Raw genomic sequence first — 22,583 nt, 5'->3', positions numbered from 1 at the left:
TTGTAGATCTGAAAATCACTTTGGTTAAAGCACAAAATGCAAAAAAAGCATAATGTCATATTTCTGCCTCATAAGAAATGTGATCATACTGTAGTTAGTAAAAAAACAAAAGAGCTCCAACAGCCGTGGTGTTTTACAGTCTCTGAAATAGATTTTTTGAGTCATGTAATCAGTGGAGCTCTAAGGCACAGATAAATAATCTAAAATCAGGTTCTGGATCCACAGACACAATTCATTGCTGGTTTTAGTCTTTCCTTGAAATTTCTTGGCAACAACAAAACAGCCTTGTTTCTTCAGTCGAGCTTAACAAAGCCAGTGTAGACCTTCTGCTGTCTAGTGCCAAGTTTGCAGTAACCACATACACAGAGAAATACACAAACATTTACTACATTTACTCTAAATCAAACATACTTGTCAGTGCAGAAGTATTCCTCAGGTACTACCACAAAGTCGACCACAACCTTTTATCATGAAATTATTACACACCTGTTCTCGCAACTAGCCCCACTGGGGAATATTAGTAGAAAGCGAAACTCCGAACACCCCTAGAGAACACATTCAGAGAAAATCTTTAGTGCACAGCAGTGGCTTATTGATTCTATCAGACAGCTATTAAAAGTAAACCTGCTCAATCTTGCCCCTTTTCACTTCCTGGCTGCTTGGATGGGTGATAAACATAAAAAAAAAGATCTTTAAATGTAAATTGAAAAGAAAATCTTGGCAAATTAAGGTGGAATATAGAGTGTTATTATTCACGCTCCTCCTTGGCCAGTAGCCTTGGCGCTTTTCTACGGTGTGCCATCCCCACCCTGGCAATGCATCACATATTATCACAGACAACCTTGGGCGTGTTGTGTTTATTCATCTCTGAAACGACCCTCTCCCACCTTGCCATGCTCTCTCCACCATCCTCTTGTCCGGCCTCACTGCCTCTTGAAAGGAATGCCCTTGAAAGATAAACAACACAAATAGAAGCAAAGGGTGTCATGAATTAAACCTCAGACAAAACATATTCCACTAGTGTGCACTAAAGCACCTCTTCTTCCAATAAAGCACTAACTTTATTAATCTGATGTATGAGGCATGGTAGGTGAACATATTCCCAGCTCATACAAATAGGCTGCTTTGGTGGGTAATTTTCTTATAAACTTCCCCTTATAGCTCAAACACACTCACACACACACACACACACACAGCTTTGAGGAGACAAAGTCCATCTGCAGTTCCTAAGGACTTTTGCTCAAATGCCAGTCTGTGTGTTGAAAGGATCAGATTGCTTTTTGATGTTACACATGAAGTCAGGCGGAAGAAGAAGAGAGACAGGCCTGATAGACATCAGGTGTAATTTTGGTAACTGCTTTGGCAGCAGATGACTCACTATTCAGAAAAGACAGGCTGAGCTCCTACCAAGAAATACATTGACTCAAAACATCCTGTGACCTTTGTGCATGAAGATCATTGAAGTTGATCAGCTCCTTTTACTTCTCTGTGGACAAAGCTACACAGAAACTTAAAGATGGAGTGATATCAGGTGCTACAGTTAAGGGGAAAATCATTTATTGTATCCATGTTAGGCTCATCAACAGCTAATACCACCTGCCTAATAATGTGTATGTCCTCCCTGTGCCACCAAAACATTTCTGATCTGTTGAGGCTTGTGTGAAGGTGTCCTCCGGTATCTGCAACCAGATATCAACGGCCCTGTAACTGTGACATGGGGCCTGCACAGTTACAACTTGTTCTCCTGGCACATCTTAAAATGCTAGATTGGGTTGGGATCTAGAGAATGTAGAGGCCAAGTCAACACCTGCATTCTGAGTTGTTCCTCAAACGTTACTAAACCTTTTTTTCAATTTGGCATGACGCATTATCCTGCTGCAAGAGGCCACTGCCATCTGGGAGATGGTATGTGTCACATACCAACAACATTCACACAACACTGCCCAGAGCATCACGCTCCCTCCACTAGCTTCTCTTACCTAGTGTAAACTACACTCCAAATGTGATCCATCAGCTAAGCAATCCCTGTCATAGGGAATTCCTTCTGTGGGATCAGACCAGTTGGGCTACCCTTTGCTCCCCAAGTGCATCAGTAAATGGTTGGGTACATCTTGATCCTTCCTTGAACCCCTTTTGGTCCACACAGACCCCCACTTTTGGAGATGCTCTGACACAGTTGTCTAGCCATAATACTGACGCCCTTGTCAGAGTTGCTCAGATCCTTACATTCTTTCCTGCCTCCAACACATCATCTTCAAGAACTGACTGTTCACTTGCTGCCCAGTATATCCCACCCCTTGACAGGTGCCATTGTAATACGCTAATTAATGTTATTCACTTGACCTGTCAGTGGTTTTTATGTTGTGGCTGTATATAGTTAGAAGCAGACTTGTATTAAAAGGTACTAAAAGGTTTCACATCATGGTGATGATGGTGTTCAGTTTGAAAAAAATCACTTGTCTTGTAACTGAAAGTCAGCCTGCATTTGAAGTCAAACCAGCCTTAATGTTTTATATATAATACTGCACTGCTACTCAAAAATAGATATCACCATGACTAAATTGAATTTATAATATTTGTTTACTGAAATGAAACGGGTGATAAACATCTTTTTCTCACTGCTGAAGCCAAGTACTTCCCCCTTGTTACATTTAAAAGCATTTGTTATATTTAGATCCAGAGATATGTACTGTGTAGCTCAAGATCCGAGATGAAGTTAAGATGATTATGTTGAGGACACACACCACGACCACCGGGCTCATTATACTTTTAGAATTATTTACTGTAGTTATAACGTTATAAGTAGGTCTGTTTCAGTCCGGGCTATTTATTGTTGACAGGTGGGTTAAATCATCCAGCGTGTGGTGATGTAGAATTTAGAGAGGAAAAATAGTCTAATAATCCAGTTGGGTTTCAGCTCAGTAGAAGTTCGCCCTGCTTTTATGAAGTTCATAGCCCTCCAGCTCTCTCCACAGAGCTTGTAGTCCTTGTCTCCCATCACGTATCACCTTTTCCCAACCTAATATTTTCTTTGCCTTTTCACTTGAATTGCAACATTTTCAATAAAAACATTTTAGTGGATTTTATGGTACAGGAACACATCATAACACTGTATGTTATTTTTTGGAGTTGGTGCCTTGAGACACCACTTTGATTATGATCGGGCTGTCTTTCACATTAACTTATTTATAAAATATGCTTTTAAATGTGCCCCTTTTTTACTATCAAGACAGAAAAGAACGGCTCATTCCCTGCATTAAATTACTTACAGTTATCTAGGGCTGATGAAAGAAACAGTAATTTGCATGGCTGATTCAAACAAACCACTAATAGTCAAGGTTATGATCTACAGTTGGAAATGAGGATGTGCCTACTCAAAACACCCGAAGGACTCTACTAAACTAGTGTCAACAGGAGTTTTGTACACATAATTCTATTCATTTATCATGTAATGAGAAGGATGTACAATTATACAATTTTGTGTATATATATTATTAGTGAATGCAGCAGATGCTTGGCATAATATCGACTTCTGCTGTTTTACCAATAACGCATACACTCTGCGATTTATGCATATTTTATAGTTTTGAAAGGCCTGCCTGAGGAGCAGAACTTAGCAGTAAATCACAGGCGTTCAGTGGGTCAGTGCTGTCACTATTGGTATATCCAATACACTCAGCCAGCACTTTACCTTCCAACCAGACAAATCAGACTGAGAACTACTTGAACTGTCGCCAAGGCAGTAAAATATGGGCCACAAATGTTGTCCCTGTCGTGACCTACTGGCACATCTCCTGGCATTGTGATTCTCTGGACTGTCTCCCGTCAAGATTTATTTGATCTTTATGGCACCACTCACAGTTTATATACTGTAGCCTAAGATAAAGCCGGAAAGCAGAGGAGCTTGCATTTGGAGTGAATAGCTGGTGGCACCAGCTATTTAGTCCTAACTGTTTAGTAGGTGGTATTTAAATACCCCTAAATTAAAACATGTTGCACCACAGACACTAGCTTGTATGTTCCAGATTAGATTAGTTGTTGTTAGATACTTTTCACACACTAACTGCCAGGTAGCTAATTGAATCTTGCTAATGTACTGCACTACCTTTCACGGGGGAGAAGAAAAAGATATATGTATATATATATATATATATATATATTATATATATATATATATATATATATATATTATATATGTGTGAAAGAAAAATAGTACAGCAAAACTCATTTTAATTTGTAGAACAGGAAGGTCACTGATTGAGCTTGTTACTCGTTAATAAAGATTTTTGGAAGGACTTCACACAAACGAATGGTTGTGTGAACAGCTTGTATAACTGCGGCATTTAACAAGACTCAGCTTTCACCTCTCCTGCATTTTCTCTTTTCAGTGCACATGCTGTATTTCGAAATGCACCGCTCTTGTTGGATGTTCTACAAGCTTCTGACTCTTACCATTTAATGCAACCCCATTGATCTAGCTAAAAGCCAAACAAATCCAAAGCCCCCTGTTGCTGCTCTGCTGCAGAGTCTTTTTAGTCTTAATCTCACCAATAGGCAAACAGCCACCAATAAGTGGACTGAATTTCACAGCTCCACGCGAAACTGTAAATTCATACCACTGATTTTGTTACTGAAAAGCCCATACTGACACATTGTTTACCTGTTCTTGTTTCCTCATCCTCCACACACCTCCAGCCTCTGAAGAATTATATCTATAGGCTGGTGCTGTATACCCACCCAAGGGAGGTTAGCACCTGCTGTCAGTATATCAGTAAGACAGAGGTAGAGACAAGGCTGGGGACATGAGCAAAGAGACTATTCATACATTAACAGGCGACAGCTCCTACTGCTTTTCACCTCTTCGGTCACTGACAGGTCAGCTTTTATCTGCAAAAGTTCAACGCGAGGACAGAACTGCTTTATGGTGCTTTGCACTTAAAAACTACTCGCAAGGCTACACTGCCCATCTTCTTCTCTCACTCATGCTTACACACACACACCTGCAATAATTCCACCCAGCATCTCTGCTTTTCCATCCACTTTTTTTGGGGCTCGCCTGTGTTAGTCCATGCATAATTCTTTTGGGGTGGCAGCTTTTTCTCTTCTCTCCCACTGGGATAGAGTGCTCCCTTTCTTCTCTTTGACTTCCCTGTGTCCGGAAAGGCAGCCCCCAGAGCTTTCTTCATTTTTATTTCTTTATTTTTTAACCAGCACAGATACAAGTGGAAAAAGGAGGATTTCTCTATATGTGTGTGTGTGTGTTTTTGGGGCTGTTTGGAGTTTTCAGGTTTCTGTGTGTGTGCCTTCATAAATGCGCATTTGAGAGGCTGAATGAATGTGGCTTTTTCTGACTACAGACATTTCTTTTTTGCATGTGCATAAGTAAACAAATGTTTTTTGTGTAGGATGTTTTGTCAGCAGGGCTTGAAGTCACACTGTTCATTGTTGTGGAGAGGGCGCATGTGGGCGTGTTGCTACTGTGGTGGAGCGTTTCTCTGTGTTTGCCTGTTCGACAGGAGGGTTACCGAGAGAAGAAGGAGAAGACGAAAGACAGACAGCGAGCGAGGAGGTGAATTGCAATTAAAAATTTCAGTCTCGTTAAGTTGGCGACAGCTTGCAATCGATGGTGATGATCTGCCTCCAATACTAACGACCCAAAACATCATTTGAGTTTTCGGTGGGATGGGGCCAGCAAAGGGAAATTAATTAAGATATTTATGCCCTCAATTAATCAGTTCACTGAGAAACTTGCTGTAGGAGAAACACTACACCGTTGAAACCACATGGTTTTAAACTCTTTGAGAATATGCCTCAGCTCTAATTGTTGAGAACTCCCTTGAACTAGTGTCGCAGTCAGGGTAATGGTATTACAATGGCCCTCCCGAAAGGTGCACAGTACAATGTGAAAGGCTGTGACACCGATCAATACGTTACAGAAATGCCTTAACTGTGTTCTGAGTGAAACTTTGGCCTTGAAACTGGTGTGGAAGATAAAAGAATTGAAGAATAAAAGAGGTTTTATTCTTCCTTTGGTGGTTTTAACAAAAAAAAAAAACTCACATTGACAGAAACTCCAACCACAAAAATGTTCTAATTTTGTGCTCAGCTGGAGACTGTGCCATGTTGATATTCAGCCCTGCATTCCTCCACCTGCCCCAGGCTTGTTAACAAGGTGCCCGTGGCAATGATTGCCTGGCCATCAAACTCCCAGCTGATAAGTTCCTCTGGGAGAGAGAGGAGCTCTGTCATTGAATTCACCCCGATCACCTCCTCATGCTGTACATTGGAGATAACACATGGCCAAACCTACCCTCACATCCTCTGTAATGGCCTCTGCAAGGTCTATATATGACTTATTCTGTAAAATCTCCCCAGGATGTTGCAGCTGGTCCCATGTAACTATTAGATATATCCTGTTTGCAGTATTTCATCATTTGATGACTAGATTTATATGCTCAGTTATGGTGTTGTAGCCTGTTGTCAAGATGGTAACCAGCGAGACACCTGTCACTTCCAATGCTGCAAGGCCGAGGAAGGAGATAGGCTGATTTACTGAAACCTTAGAGTGCATAGAGGGTGAGGGACGCAGTGACAGGTCTATGATTGACACAGATGAGAGGGAAGAAAAGAGGATAGGAGCGAGTGGTGGAGAGCACAGGATACTAAAACAATAGCAAGTTAAAGAGAAGGGCTAGAAGGAGATTTAGGAAGATAGGCTGAAGAAGAGACAGGTGGTGAGTGGGAGAGGTGGGAAAAGAGAACGCGGAGGAGGGGAAAGGGGTGGATAATCTTTTTTTTTTTTCTTTCTCTGTTCATCAAAAGGGTTTGCTTATAGAAAGAGAGGCTGAGTGAGAGAGAGAGAGAAAGAAAGAGAGGAAGCTGAGGACGTTGAGGAGAAGATGAGAGAGGAAAAGGGTGAAAAGTATTCCAGGAGGAACCTTCCAACTTCAGTCATGCCCCAGTGAATGTGCTGACAGGGTCTGTCTGTGCCACAGCGGAGCAAGTGTCATACACCCAGACAAACCACACCACGCTGCACAGGACAAGATGAAACTGGCACTACTTAACCCCTAGCACACAAGTTTTACAAAATATAGAAATATTAGACACAGTTTTATAGAGTTTACAAGTTTTGCCTACACGAAAGTGTAGACTTAAAAGAACATTCTACCGGTATTACACATGAAGCACATTTTACTCATCATTTCGAATTCTTCTCAGCCCACAAAAACACTTGTATAATGTTCTCTGTAGCTCAGGGGGAGCATTCAACAGTCTGAGAAAATAACCCTGTTAATGTTACCAAGGTTATCTCAGGCTTGGGGCTTCAAATTTTTCACAGAATGCCTGTGTTCTAAATTTGGGGAATGGTGTTTGAAAAATATAGACATTTACCATGCACAGGAAATGTCTATGTCTTTTATATTGCATTATGGGAAATGTTGGATTCAGCGTTTTCGGAACTTGACCCACACGAGAGATGAAAAGTCAGGATCAGTCTCTGCTGCTTTGATATTGATTGTTTTCTAAAAATATGTCTCCTGGGAGTCCACCAATGTTGTTGAAGTGTAATGCCAAATCACTGGAGTGCCCAATGGAGTGTTTTTTTTTTCCCTACACGTCTGTCTTTCTCTTTAAAAATGCAACAGTTTTTATATTAATGCAGTCTGGCAAATAGTCACATTATTGACTTGTCAGATGTGTAGGCTGATGTTACTGAGAAACTATTGAAGTGTGCCTGCTCTTATCTTAAAACAAGCTCCCTGATTGATATCTGACATTTTGATTTGGCGTAGGATTTCCATTTGAGGCTTGAGTGCTTGAGAGACATGCTGAGAGGAACCTTTTAGATTGCTCAAAGCGCTGCGTATAACAAAGTGCATCTACATCTGCAGCTTGCATGTCTATTGACATTCTAACTGACTGATCAAAGCGCTGTATTAATCCAGCTAATTAATCATGCATCAACATGATATCAAGCCAGTTCCAAATTGGAGCTTGTCTCTTTTCACAGTGCAGTCACAAATCCTTGACAGTCGTTCCTGTTAATGAATGCTCAGAGCGTGTTATCCTATCTTTTTCCATGTAGAATAGCACGGTGATAACTTTGTCCCCGGCTGTCTACTAGGTGAATGAAAAAAACACAGGTCATTATTAAGGTATAAAGGGATATGTGTTCTGGGCCTGAAAAGCCCTCTGTGCTTGTGAAAATGTGATTGCTGCTCTGTTAAAAGGTCTGTCCTTCCTGCCTGTCTGGGATTTCTCCTACCTGTCTATGCCACTCCACTTTTAATTAACGCAGTGCAATGATTAAAGTTTTAACTTAATTATCTTTATCTTTTCTCTCAGGGTGTTCAACCCTCCGTGGGAAACTGAATGAGACGCTTCACAAGAGGAGCGGGAGAAAACCAGCGAAGAGAGGCCTGGTGAGATAGAGGATAGAAGATATTAGGCTGCGTGAAGAAAAAAAGAGAAGGAGTGACTGACACCTGCCCTCCAGCTCAGTGTGAAGGGCACAGAATGGGAGAGTGAGAGGAGGGGCATGAAAAGAGGCAAAACACAAGAGAGAATGAAGACAACCAGAAAACAAGACCTGCCTTACAGCAAACCTCGCTCAAATTAGGACATCTCGCCACTAGACAAGATGATTACAAGAAATCTGTTCTTATTGGTTTGTCTGTGCCTGTGGGAGGGGTTTGCAGTAGGTGCCTCGGCCAGCAAGATTGTACGGAGGAGAGGAGTGGGCAACTCGCACATGGTGAAGCTAGGGGACAGCAGAGCTGTGGACCAATGGGATGCAAGCGTGGATGCAAATGCAATGCCTGTGGTGACTCTTAGAAACCTGATTAGTCATGAGCAGGCGGGTGACACTGGGTCTTTTCATTATTCCAAAATAGTGCAGAATCATGCTGCTCCATCTGTAGCTAACAAGGACAGGCAAACTTTCAAGCCTATGCGTGAGGTTGAGCCCCTCAATAAAAAAGAGGTGACTCCTCACATATTAGCCAGTAACAAGGAGTTAAACCAGGATGTAAAGAAAGTTAGGAACAACACCAAGAGTGTTTCAGAGACTGCCTCCAAAACAGGAAGGCCAGAGAAAACATTCACAATCCGTCATAAGCCAGATCTACACTCCAATAAAACCAGGTTTAAAGCAGGCTCTAGGTTGAGGAGCAGACCTGATTTGAGTACCCATACTACGGGGTTGCCAGGGAAAGGATTCGGCATAGATTCAACCCGAAAGCTGAATCTTACTGGCAGTTATGGGGTTCTGAAGCTGCTGTCGAAAGAGAACCTAGTTAGGATTGTAAATTCCCAAATGCAGAGCGTTCCCAGCCTGAGCTTCCCGAGCAAGGGTAGCCGGAGCAGGAAAAGAGATTTGATTGACGTTAATCACGGACAGTTAGAGGCTCAGAAAGTGGCGAGACAAGATATGGCTGTCACTCCGTCTCACACTGGATTTGATAATCAGACTGCATTTCCTTATTTAGTCACCACTCCAGATCTTTATCGGGACCAGGGTGCTGACACTCATGTTAATCCTCTGAGCGAAGTGAACTCGGCTTTAACTAAAGGGCAGGACAACGTGGGAACGCAGGGTTTAAACAGTAGCGATAACAAGAGCAAACACCTTGTTCGTGCAGTGTCAACACCTCGCAGCGAGGTCAGTGTCAACCCTGTGAAAGAAGCAATGCTCATCCAAACAGAACCACCATTTACATTGACAAAACATCTCCCACTGAATGTTCCCCCTGAAACAAATGATTCTCCTTCGTCTGTGCTGACAATGCAACCCCTGGGAGTAAGACCGGGGAACAGAGCAGCAGATTCCCATAGAGACCCATTAACAGAGTCAGTTCACACTGCTCAAACAGAACTCAGCACAGTTCAGTACTCAGCAGATGAAGACAACAAGCTTGTGAACAGCAGTCATGTCCTGAGGCTCCACCCGGCACTCGAATGGAGCCACGATACAAAAAACGCCGGGACGCAAGCTGTCGATCCAGATGACGCGAAAGGCCTCGTGTTTGAGGAAGCAGAGGCGGAGGTGAAAGAGGAAGTGCGTGACCGCATGGAGGGCAAGGGGTCGCGCTCTCGCAGCAGGAGGAGCTGGATCTGGAACCAGTTCTTTGTGATCGAAGAATACGCCGGGCCTGAACCTGTGCTCATTGGACGGGTAAGGAGAAAGAAAAACTTCATTCATCATTAACAGGGGCTGTGAACTATTTTATTAATGTTTTATGAATGTTTAAGACACTGTTACAAGACGTTTACATGGCCTATTTAATCTCAGGTCCTCCGCTCAGGTGCACATCTTCTACCAGGATGAGTTAGCATAATTTAACCCCATAGTCACGCTCCAAGTTTTTTTGTGCATTGTTATAAACCTGCAATTGGAATTGATTTACGTTTCTCCAGTGCGATGTGGCGCCTTCCAGGTAGGCGTAAAAATTTAAATGAATCAATGGTGTACCGAGGCACAAAAAAGCCCCAGTTCAGCCTGCCCAAGGGGCTCGTCATGATCACTACCAATCTGCACCCGCCAATGGGAATTGACATATCCAGGAGAATTAATAGCTTTGCTTTTTCCTTCCACCATTGATCCTCCCCCTGAGGAAGAAAGCAAGCGTGGTCCGAGTGTTCCCTCATTTCCCTGTAGGTCAGACTTGTCAGCTCTCCTCCCTCATGGTCAGAGGACTGATAGGTCCCACTAATTCTATTTCATTTGGTCTGATTTACAATTGGTTTGACAGGATTTATCACCCCATTCTCTCTCAGCACAGCACACACACAGGCCTGCAATGTTATTGCTCTAGTATAAATTTATGGGAATCATTGATTGACTATATCTCCCTCCCTGTGTCTGACACAAACTGCCTCCCTCTTTGAAAGAGTGGCTAGAGGAGCTTGAAGGAGGTCATGTTGACTGGACAGAAGGTGTCTCGGACTCATGCATTGTAATGGCTGCGTTCTCGGTACTCAGCATGCACCAACTGTCTCAGTACCCAGCTGCAGTAGATGAGCTAATTTATAAGCCTGTGTGGCCAGTTTGCTGAGCAAATGAATAGTAATGATCCCTGTGTGACTGCTGCAGGCTGTTGGAAGCCACAGAGTTAGAAGCTGGTGTGTGTATGTGTGTAAATGCTGGTGCTTAAGAGCTTCAGCTCAGCGGGAGGCGTCTCAAAAGTGGTTTGTGTTTTTGGATTTTAACATCTAGGTGCACACAGATGGGCAGGACCCTGCAGCCTTCATGTGCAGTCTCCCTGAGTGCGTCGATGATTAGCAAACATTTAATTTGTTTGTTTTTGCTTTTGCACTGTGACTGATGATGTTCTGAGTTGAATGCTATGAAGCCACAGTTTGTGGCGATGGAGAAGATGCAAGAGCTAGCGGTCCAGCTTACAGATGGCACCGCATGTAAAGCCATTAGTGCCAATCTGCTGTGTCAAGCAGGTATTTATGCCAGCACATTGTATGCCACTCAAGGAGGGAACAACGCCAGGCCACACACACATGCCATATGATAGTGCTGACACTTGGAGTACACCCAAAATTCTATTGTGACTGTGTATGTGTGTGTATGTGCTGGGCTAGAGATGTGTATGATTAGTAGCCTACTGTATTAGATGCTGATGGCACACATGAATAATGCTCTTATAGATCTTAATACGCTTATGAAATTTTAATCTCCTGCTTTGCTTCAGTGTAGGCCGGTGCTATAGGTAGAGGGATCAATGCACTGTGCCTTGTTTTTTTTTTTTTGTTTTTGTTTTTTTGTAAATCCATATCTGGGACTTGATTGTGCTTAGGTGGAGAGAGCTGTGATGGAGAATGTGAAGAAATTGACTGTACAGGCCAGAACAGCTCCACCTGCCAAAACCAACACAGTCCAAGTTAAGATTCAATCATCTGCGAACACTGTTGCCTGTGACTCACAACACGTGTCTCTTCTTCAGTTGGCTATATCGTGGTCACGCATGCACTCACTCACACACACTCACACACACATACACTCACCATGCTCATCTGAAGGTGTGATTCTCTATGGGCCCTTTTCAAATCTGCCCTCGAACAGTGATTCACGCAGGGTTTTTTTTTTTTTTTTGTTTGTGTGTGTGTGAGATCTTGGACAGTTCTGTGTGGCTAAATCTCTGCTAAACCTGGAAACAAGAGCCAAGACTCTAATCTGTGATGTCAATGGGAGACAAAGGCTCTGCTGCTAAACTGATAATGAATTAGAGGCCAACTTTGTGGACACAGCGGCGGCACCCAGCATATTCTTCCATGGATATTTATAAGCACTTTCTGTGATTTCAAGCATGAGATAGCATTATCAAAAGCAGCTCATTTACTATGAAGTTTAAAAGAAGCAGGCGATGAGTCACCAGAAGTCCATTCACTGTAGTCGGAGCGTCCTTTCAAATGTGTTTATGCCGACAAACGTGTACGTTTTGTTTACAGTTCCAGTGTCTTGTTTCTGGAGACTTGTTCAGGTTCATAAGAGTTGCCAAAAATGGCAAGAAACATTCTGAGCAGTGAATTGTCTGACTCGGTTTTCTGCTTTCTATCAACACTCTTTCTCTATATCACTCTCCTACACACACACACACAGACACACACGCAGACTTGCAGACGATGCCGTGTTACTATATTTTCTCATGCTGGAGTGTCTCTGCCCCATGATAATTGTGAATTTAATTGATGCTGTCACATGGTCTGTAATGGTGTTTCAAGTGATTGCAGAGGCAGTGTGAAAGAAACACAGATTTTTCTTGAGGAGAAAAGGCGCCTCAGCAGAGCTGGGATTAAGAAAAAAACACCCCTTTCTGATTAGCTTTTCTTGTCCCCCCCCCCACCCCAACCACTTTTCTCTTGAAATGCAAACTCGCGAACACCTCGTGTGCGAAGAAAACGTGACATATATGGTTGTTTCTTCCTCTCTGTGAGGAAATTCCATCATCTCCGTCTTCGCCTTGTTTCACCTTTGTGAAAAACTCAAGCGCAAGAGCTACCTGGCAAGTTGGCGAACACGCATATCTAATTCACCAGCTTAACAGGAAATGGACCTAGGCCATCATCATCATTAGCATATCATTAACATCAGCATGAACATCCATAATTCATAGTTAGTGAAATATGCCTGTGTTACACAATTAACATAATTGTCTTTGCCAAACATGACACTCACAGCACAGCGCAGTATGAATATACATTATGTAAATGTATATATGATTGTGGAACAGTAATTAAATAATTTCAGCGTACGACACATCGAACAATACAGTGTTTTATACTTTCCTCTTTACGTTGACTTGTTCATTAACATTCATTGCCAAAAATTGCTCTGCAAATCACAGCTAAAGGATTCCTCCAGCCTGAGGCCATCTGAAGATATATAAATAACACATTATTGACCGTCCTGTTATTGATATATCCTTCGCCTCTGTGCGGCGCCTCTGGGTGCAACATGCGCGCACATGATATTGCGAAAGAGCTCGCAGGAAGCTGGGGGAGTGATGCAAGGACGAGAAGGAGGCTGTCTCGGGAAGTTACGGCAAGTGCTGGTGTTTGACACAGCGTACGAGTGTATGTTCTTCTCTGATGCTCACTCTAGCAAAACCCTTTTCTCATTAAGCTACAAGCCACAATTGGAAAGGAACCAAGACATTCAATCAAGTGCAATTTTTATATTAATATTTACATTTTATTTTACTTCAAATTTCTACTCACTCTATTTATTTTACAGCTTTAGTATCTTAACTATTTCTACATAAGAACTGAACTACCCAAAGTACAATGTACAGTACATTTACTTTTAACAAGCTGCTCAGAAGGAAGTGCTACATTTTCTAAATTTTAACCTGCAAATCCAGGGATTGAACCAACAACCTTAAGTTCACAAGTTTGCTTCTTTAGCCTTCAGGCCACTACTGTGCAAGCAAATACTTACATGTACTCAATATCATAAAACCTGATGTTTTGTGGTGATTAAAAGATCTTGCACATAGATGTCAAGCTGTGAAACAGAAACTGGGAAACAACAAATATCTGAAGAAAAGTCTGAGAAAATAACTCAACTTGGGCTTAGACTGAGAGTTCTGACAAATTTCTTAAGAGACTCTGTGTATGTTGCGGTGTAAAGTCTGAAACATGTACATGTAGGCGTGAACAAAGACCCAGCATGTAAGTTTTAAATGATAGTTTCCAGTTTAGTTTTTAGTTAGTTAGTAAAAACTTGTGTACCGCAGATTTATTGATCTGCCTGGCAGCAGTTGCGGAAAGATTGCCTTCTAAAAGTTTTTAAGCAATGTCGGAGAAGGTCAATTATTTGTGCTTGATTGGTACTGTAAGTTTTGTTGCATTTTTATTTACTGTAACGACTGATTTTGAGTGTTGTGCGGCTGCTAGCTGAATTCCAAAGCTTTAAGTTGCGTTATGGAAAGTGTGTGAGATATTGCATTCTCGTTTATTTTGTTACTTGCAACTTTATAGCAATTACCATGTAGTATTTGAACTATTTTCCCCGTTTGAAGTTACAGTATTTTCATAATATTTATGCTGCTATAGAAATGAATGTATTATACATATGCTAATTAGTTACCTCACTATATTACAACTTGCATTATGGGTTGTGCACTTTACATTTCTTGGTTGGATTCAGATGGCATGCACATATTCAAAGACTTCACAGGAAACAGCTCTTTCAAAGACTCGACCAAGTTCAGACATGGCTCATTGTTTGTGACCATATGGATTCCTCACATTATGTTATTATCTGGAAGAGGGGCAACAATAATCCCGGCTGTGTGGAAGAAAAAACTGCCTGTGTGCAGCTAATACTCTTCTTCTTCTGTGTTTCTGACAGAGAATGTGATCAAAGAGCATTTCCTGTCACTGGTGGCTGATAAATGTGTCATTCAAACGGCACTCTGGGTGTTAACCATCGATAACCACAGGTTATACCTCATCAACCAGAAATGAAACCGTATTATTCTAAATATGTGTTGCAGATAATACTTTTAAATATTTACCAAAGAATTTACCTCCTTGATGTGAATTGATCTGACCTACACATCCACATTCTGGAAAACACACAAAAGTGTAGACAATAAACACATATTTATGTCAAAATTGGGTATAATCCTCCTCACGAAACACAGTAACCTTGTAAGTCCTGCTTCAAAGTCGAAAATATCACTGCACAGATAAAAGGGTCCTTTATGAAACTGAAGAAGGGAAAGTGTGCTGGAGGCATGGAGACAGAAAATAAGAAGAATGTGTGATGGTGCCAGTAGGAGGGCAAGACTAACTGTAAACACAAACACCTCTTGACAAGGAACTCATCAATAATTATAAAAAAATGTCTTCTCACAAACAGTTTTTTCATGTGCTTTGACTCTTACTTTCCGTGTTAAAATCATTTAGCCTCTGGGTCCGAACACAGCGGGGGTGAGACAGCAATTAGAGAGCGACTACAGTGTCGTATGGAGGAAGGGAGGTGGGTAGATAACAAGACAGAGGAGAGCAACATCACTATGCAGCAGGAAGAAGGGATGATGTGGAAGAAATGGGGTAAAACCACAGAGAGGTTAAAGAAGAAAGGGGCTTGTAGGGTAAGGTGAGGGCAGCGTTAATGGCGTGTAGGAATGCAGAGCGGACGGCTACGGGGGATTGGGGAGGGGGACGCAAGATTGGTGGAAAGTAAGGAAAGGTTAATGGCTTACAACTGGCAGAGGGGAAGAACGTGTGAGGCAGTTAAAAGAAAAAAGAGAGGAGGAGAGGAAGTGAGAGATCACACACGTTTCCAAAGCTGACCTCGCAGCCCATAAAGGCTTGAAGCGAGATGGAGAAAGACCGAGAAGAGACAGAGCGAGAAGGAGAAGGAGAAAGAGAGAGTTATGAAAAGAGGCGGCCGAGAATCCAGGGCATCAGCGCAGGGACGGGCAGGGTTTACACGGAGTAAGATACAAGTAGGGAAGGGGGGGGGGGGAGATAGTGAGAGAATGGAGAAAGCAGTTAAATACCATTTTATTGCAAGCCCCTGTGGAGGCCACATTCAAATGTGTCTGTGTGCCGAGTGGGTGCAGGATCACATAGAGAAAATAATAGAGGGGATGACTGAGGGAACAAGGCTACGAGGGGAAAAGAAGAAGAAGAAAAAAAGAGGAGAAGCTGTGGAGTCTATTAAAGATGGAATTCAAAGGAAACACAGGCTGCCTTTCTCTCCTTTACTTCCAATCTCCCTTCTCCCTTTATAGCCTGTGTTTCATCTCCGGATAATGTCGAACAAATCAGCAAAGCGAGCATCTGAATTTAAAGCATCGTTTGTGAGAATGGCAGAATTTTATATCTGAGAGTATATGAAGCTTTTAGAACACATCGACACCATTTTTTGGCTTAATGTAAAAATGCAAGCGTAGATAACCCTGGGAATTTTTTGGACTAGTGCGTGCGTAACCGTAACAACCTCCGTTAGTAAGGTAATATCTTAAAATAAAGCACAAATTGGTGCTGGAGCTGGTTCATTGCCTGAGGTCAATCCTTCAAGGTTAGCTATGTCACTGGTGAGGAATACAGTGTGTTTCGAGCCAGCGTGCAGCACTGCAACATGGGGAATATGTGAAGTGAAGAGGCTGTGCAGGAGACGAAATCATGATTATGCATTGCCCAGTGTGAGCTCTGTGACCGTGACCTTGAGCTAATATTTATGCGTTGGCCTGGACCATGCGCTCCAGTTCTCCCTGTGGCCCTGAAGGAACCCGTGAGTCAGGGAGTGGAAAGGCCTGGGTGAGAGGGGAGGGCAAAGGAGAGGAGAAGTCACACGGAAGAGGAGAGGAGGCAAAGGCTGTGGAGAGACACATCTTGACCCCGGGCAGCCACTGTGGAAGAAATGACTGCTGCTAATCATAGGATCTGGTCAGTTAATTATCACTGATGCTAAACACGTATTTCCCTCATAAATAAACTACCAATTGGCGCACGATGAGCTTTGTGCCTTGTCATTACAATATCAATACCTTGTTATGAACCTGCCTGCTGTAGCTAAGGTGAAATATACATATAAGGTATAATATAATATAAATAGCTGTTCACATTTTGTAAAAAGCTTTAGGTTGAATAATTACCAAGAATTTTTGCAGAGAGCAGCCAAATTATCAGCATCACAGTAGTAAATCAGAATGACTAATCTTTGCCTTGATCAGTGTGGAGTTCTCCTTGTTAACATTAATGCTGTTTGGGTTGTTGTGGGAGCTTCCGAGCTTAAGCTCTGCTTTTATTGGACTAGATTCCAGCACTACAGGCATCAGTGTTAGTGACCCAGATACGGTAACACATTTATGCCTAATAAGAACATTAATTATTTTGTAGTCACTTAATGCGCCACACATGGTCAAGTTTGTTAAATGAAAGTAATCTGAACCAGTGTCACTTTGTGCCAAAAACAATTCTGCAGCCAGTGCTGTGAGTCAGGAATGTTTGTTGTCCAATTGATTGTAACATGGCTAAAAGATGAATTTTAAGTTGTGTTTCTAATCTTTAGTTATTAAAAACCTAATTGTGTGGTGGTGGTTGTAGTGAGCGTCACACTCTATGCAACCCCAAAACATGTGTGAACTAGTGCTATTATACCAGCTGTACATATACTGAGATGTATGCCAAGTAAACTAGGTGTTTGTTTCATGAATCAGAGGTATGCGATGTTTATTTCATCATCCTTCACACTGCTGTTGGGAAGTGATCACACCCACTTTCTTCATCTCACATTCTTTATGTTTTCATGTCATTCAGTCAAATACAACAAAGGCACTCTTCTTCTTGCTGTTACTTACTGTCCAGAGTTACTGTCGTGCTCTGTAGGGTGCATGCGTGGATCACATCAGTGAAAGCATCCACTGCGGGGATGTGTCCATCCAAGATCAAGTGGAAAGTGTGATCAAGCCTTTGGTTTAGCACAAGTGCAAGAATGACATTACTTGAGTCTCAAAATGAAATGTTAGATGTTTTGTGACACTACAGACAGGAATCATCTCTGTCCAACTGTTTGTGACTATTTGTTTTTGACAATTTGTAGTTATGTTTTGTTATTATTATCACAAAACATGCATTTGCGTAGTATGTATTTTCCACAGCGACCAAACACCTTGATTATTTTCATTATCCCGTCTATCAGCTACAAAAACAGGGTTCTAAATTGATATGTATTACCTCTTTACTCGCCTTTCAAAACTCTAGATCCACCCTTGACTATGCTGCTTGCATGACAGACACGCAAACAACAACAACAACAACAAAAAAAGCTTCTTCGCAGCAGCTGTTGTGAGAATGGAAGGCCATGGGAGAAAAGGGGAAAAGGCTCGGCCTCAGAGGAGGGTACAGTGGGCCAGATGAAGAGAGCTGGGTCAGGGTGAGACGAACAGTAAGGGCGGGGGAGAGCATAGGAAATGGGAGGGTGGGGTTGGGTTGGCAGAGGTGAAAAAGTTAGGATGACGGAGGAGGACGACTGGACAACAGCAGAGGAGGAAATTGAAGGAAAGGAGTAGAGGATATCTTGTGAGAAACACACTAGCATATAGCATAGGATATATTAGAAAATATAATTATAATGGACTGTTACCATACAAAGCCACAATAAGCTGTGTATATTTGCATGAGAAATGAAACACAATACTAATATCAAGGTAATGAAAATACAATAAGCAGTGCTTGAAATCTTCTTCCGTCAGAAATGCACAAACCCACCCAGGCTTTTGGTTCGCCAAGTGTAAAAACCATTCCTCTTGGCAGTGGCATGCGGTGGCATATATGTGGGCGATTTGCCCTTTAAATGTACAGCAGTGAGTTAAGCCTCCAGTGGCCTTTTCCAAGCTCGTCTCCCTCAGCTAAAAATATGATGTGAAGTATACACCACCGGAGTGGAGCACTGAAGCAATAAAACACAAACAATCAGTCGACGAACCACCGCCGTAAAACGCACACCCAAACACACACACACACACACACACACGCACACGCACTCTCTCTCGCTCTCATACATCAGCTGATTATGATAATCAAAAGTAGGATTTGCATACTCTGAGGCTAAAAGCACAGTTTTGTCCTGAATAATGTATTGCAGAGGAAGGGAACACTGGCGAGATGCATTGAGTAGCTTATGGTGCTAAAGGAAAAGTCTAATAATGATGAATAATGAATGTTCTATTAGGAAGTGTATGAGTGGGAGGAAGTGTGTGTGAGTGTGACAGAGAAGGATTTTGCAGCCTGTGTGTGTGTGTGTGTGTGTGTGTATGTGCTGAAGTTGAGGCCACACAGTGTGCCCTCCAGAGACCGACTGAATTAGCTCAGATGAGGACAGGGCAACATGTCCACACCGCGGCTGAAATAAAGAGGCAATCGACGCTAACCAAACTTCAATCAATGTGGATCGATGCTAAACAATTAACTGTTGCTCCTCGTGGCGTATTTTAACCGTGTCTCGCTAGAAGACAAACAGACAGGGAGTGAGATGAGACTGTTTTCAATACCGTCTGACATTTTACTGTGAGTGCAGAACAAAAGGGAATTCGCCTCCCCACACACTCGCTGTGAGAATGGGTTTTGATTGAAAGTTCAGACGGAATTTAAAACTTGTCACAGTACAAAAGGTCTGTCTTCTGATGTCACAAGTGCTCCTGAGAGGCTGGGCTAGTTTCTGCTTCTGTTTCGGTGGGGGGGGGGGGGTTATGTTCGAGTGCCTCTGCATAATTGAAAGGTGTTTTTCGTTATGTGTGTCTGCATTGATTAGAGGCGAGCGCCGGGCAGTCGACTGAGAGCGTGGAAATTTGCATGCATGTAGATGCATGTGTGTGTGTCACACCTGGGCAAATCTTTATTTGCATACTTTTTATGGTTGTGGTTATTTAATGTGGTTATAATGGTTTGTTTTAGCCTAGCAGGGGGTGTTTTCACTTTATGCCAATTATAATAGCTATTGGAAATGTAGTTTTCAGGTTACAGGGCAGTTAGAACTTGTCTGTGTCTTACTTAGTTCTTTCAGTTACAAGGACCTTATACTGTATGCTAAAAAAACACAAGGTAGAAAAAAAACAGTGATTAGAGAGGATGTGATGAACCAACATTTCAGCCAAATTACCTACGTCACTAGAAAAACAAACCCACTTTATTTGGGTTGGGTGGGATTGCTGCTGCGTGTGGACTTGGGAGAGACTTGGAGCAGCTGCAGCTTGGTTGAGGTAGTTACACGACTTTTAGTGCCTGTTAGTGTTAATCTTTGTTTTGCATTTTTATTCAAACACTTTTATTGTCTCTTTATATGTGCTACTTTCAGCACCACAGACATTGAAGTGGGTATTGTATTTTTGTGCAACACCCAGTACTAAAAACTCAAGAAATACTAGTACATTGTAATGGTGTGTGTATAAGAATATAGAATATAATTATAAATAGATTAATGATGAACAAACCCTTTTTTCGTGTTGTTGCAATGTCAGTTGACCAAAACAGTATTATGGTAAGGCCCAAATATAATATATATGTAATAATACAGTATATATAATATTGTCAGTGATTTACTAGGGACAAAATATTTGGGTTTACTTTGAGTATTCAGCAATCAAATTGTTTATATTCTTGTACTTATTGCATATAGTCAGATATCAGGCCTGATACTTCACAGTATTATTCATCTTTCATTTGACTGTCTAGAATTTAAGGATTGGTGAACAAATGAGCACCTGCAGATGTGTATGGTGTGTGGTTCATTTATTTATTGACAGAGGTAATTTTGGCAAATCCAATATGGATATTTATTTATTTATTTGTTTGTGGATTTATTTGTAAATCCATAAATTTTCACACCCAGGAATGTTTCCAAATAACAAATCCTCTGGCTTGTTATTATGTTATGTTATTATATCATTTAGTCAGTGCACAGCAGGTGTAGGTGAACTCACAAAAACTGTAAAGCATGTAAATAGTTCATTATATATAGATAATACAGTTTCTAATAATGAACAAGCAATGAATGCATATTTACATGGGATTAAATGAAACTCTCCTTTCACTGAAAAACCTATTTCCCCTCTAACTTGGTACCAAGAAATAGAGGTCTTTCTAGGAAATTATTACAAAGCAAACCTTAAATTTAGACTCTAATAGACTAATAAAGTGGCTCTTATCCAACTCCAAATATGCAGGTTTATAGGTATGTGAAAATTACCGTCATTTCATATTAGGTTTAAAATAGAGATTAAACTACAATTTTAGCAGATAAGTATTAAAATAAAATAAAAAATATTCCAAAAGCTGGTCAGGGTCTTGTTTTGTCTAAATAGAGAACAAAGGGTTCAGCCTCTTCACCAACCCTAATCATTTAAATAGATTTTACATTAGCTGTTAAATACAAACTGTTATATATACCATAATCTTACTTATACCATAATCTTACACTTGACAGACATAAAGCAAGTGTCCGTCTACTTGGTTGTGTCTGTAGGTGTGTTATATCTGCCTCCCCTGAGGTCCCTGGGGATGCATTGCTGTCCAGATGGGAGAGAGGGTGAAGACGTGATAATAGCAGAGCCGATCACAGCCAGCCCACGGAGCTGTTGACTTTAATTATTAGTCGCAGTGTCGATGTTGGCCTCAGCTTTGTGCTGTGCTCTATTAACTGCCCCACACTTCCTGGCCTGCTCTCAACTGTTTCTTCTCTCTTCGGGTCAGGCTCCGCTGACACTCAGAGGCCCACATGAAGTACACCGGCAGACACACACACACACACACACACACACACACACACACACACACACACACACACACACACACACACACACACACACATGTATTCACTCTTTGGCTCATGGTCCATTCTGTGCAATGTCTGTGCCAAGTGGAGGTTCAGCCACGATGGAGACTCAGAGTCATGGCACCATTTTCTTTAAAGTTACCATGGCCAACACACACATGCTTTGGTGGAAGGACTGTTGTGAAAACCTTCACGTATAGTATAAGACACGCACGCACTCACACAAACACTTACACATACCCTCAAGCAAATCTAATGACAGCCTAGCAGCAGGTAAGCTAGCCACAAGGCATGGTTTCATTTCAAACGGGCTCCCTGAACTCATATTGGCCCTTTCCCAAATTAATTTTTCCTGCCATTTCCCCTGATCGTTCTGTTTCTTCAGACATCTCTCTGAATTGGTGGGCCTGCTCCAAATTGATTGGCTGACCCTATCCCCTGTGCCCTGCTTGACACTCCCTTGCTGATATGAAAGAGCTGGCTCCATCCCAGCCTCTGGCGATACCTCCACCCAGCTTTGTTGTGGAATTTGACTGGCCGGCGGGGCACGCGGTCGTCCTATAGGTCTCTGGTTCTTTTGAAGTCGCCACACAGAAGATGAATAGCTTCCACTCCTCCAGTGGAGATTGGGGGATATTCTTACACTTGCCTGTGTGCCCTTGCAAACTCCCCTTAATGTGCTTGGGGAATTGGACCTCACTGCCAATCGCAGGCCTCGTGGGTGCCCTGCACTGATGCTGTACACCTATTGGCATTTCATGTGAGCTGCCAGCCAGTTTTC

General features: G+C 42.1%; 1 protein-coding gene across 1 annotated transcript in view; it reads left to right on the top strand.

Annotated features, from left to right (window-relative positions):
* The first annotated feature begins 5,515 nt into the window (after nt 1-5,515).
* Nucleotides 5,516-22,583, top strand: part of LOC113171982 — an 87,536-nt gene continuing 70,468 nt past the window's right edge. The window contains exons 1-2 of the mRNA XM_026374736.1: nt 5,516-5,569; nt 8,350-10,177. Coding sequence (XP_026230521.1) covers nt 8,645-10,177 — 1,533 coding nt within the window. The 5' untranslated portion in view covers nt 5,516-5,569; nt 8,350-8,644. The remainder of the gene's footprint in view (nt 5,570-8,349; nt 10,178-22,583) is intronic.

This window comes from Anabas testudineus, chromosome 17, assembly GCF_900324465.2.
Source record: "Anabas testudineus chromosome 17, fAnaTes1.2, whole genome shotgun sequence".
NCBI classification, from domain to species: Eukaryota; Metazoa; Chordata; class Actinopteri; order Anabantiformes; family Anabantidae; genus Anabas; species Anabas testudineus.
This window is presented reverse-complemented; position numbering and strand designations above follow the sequence as displayed.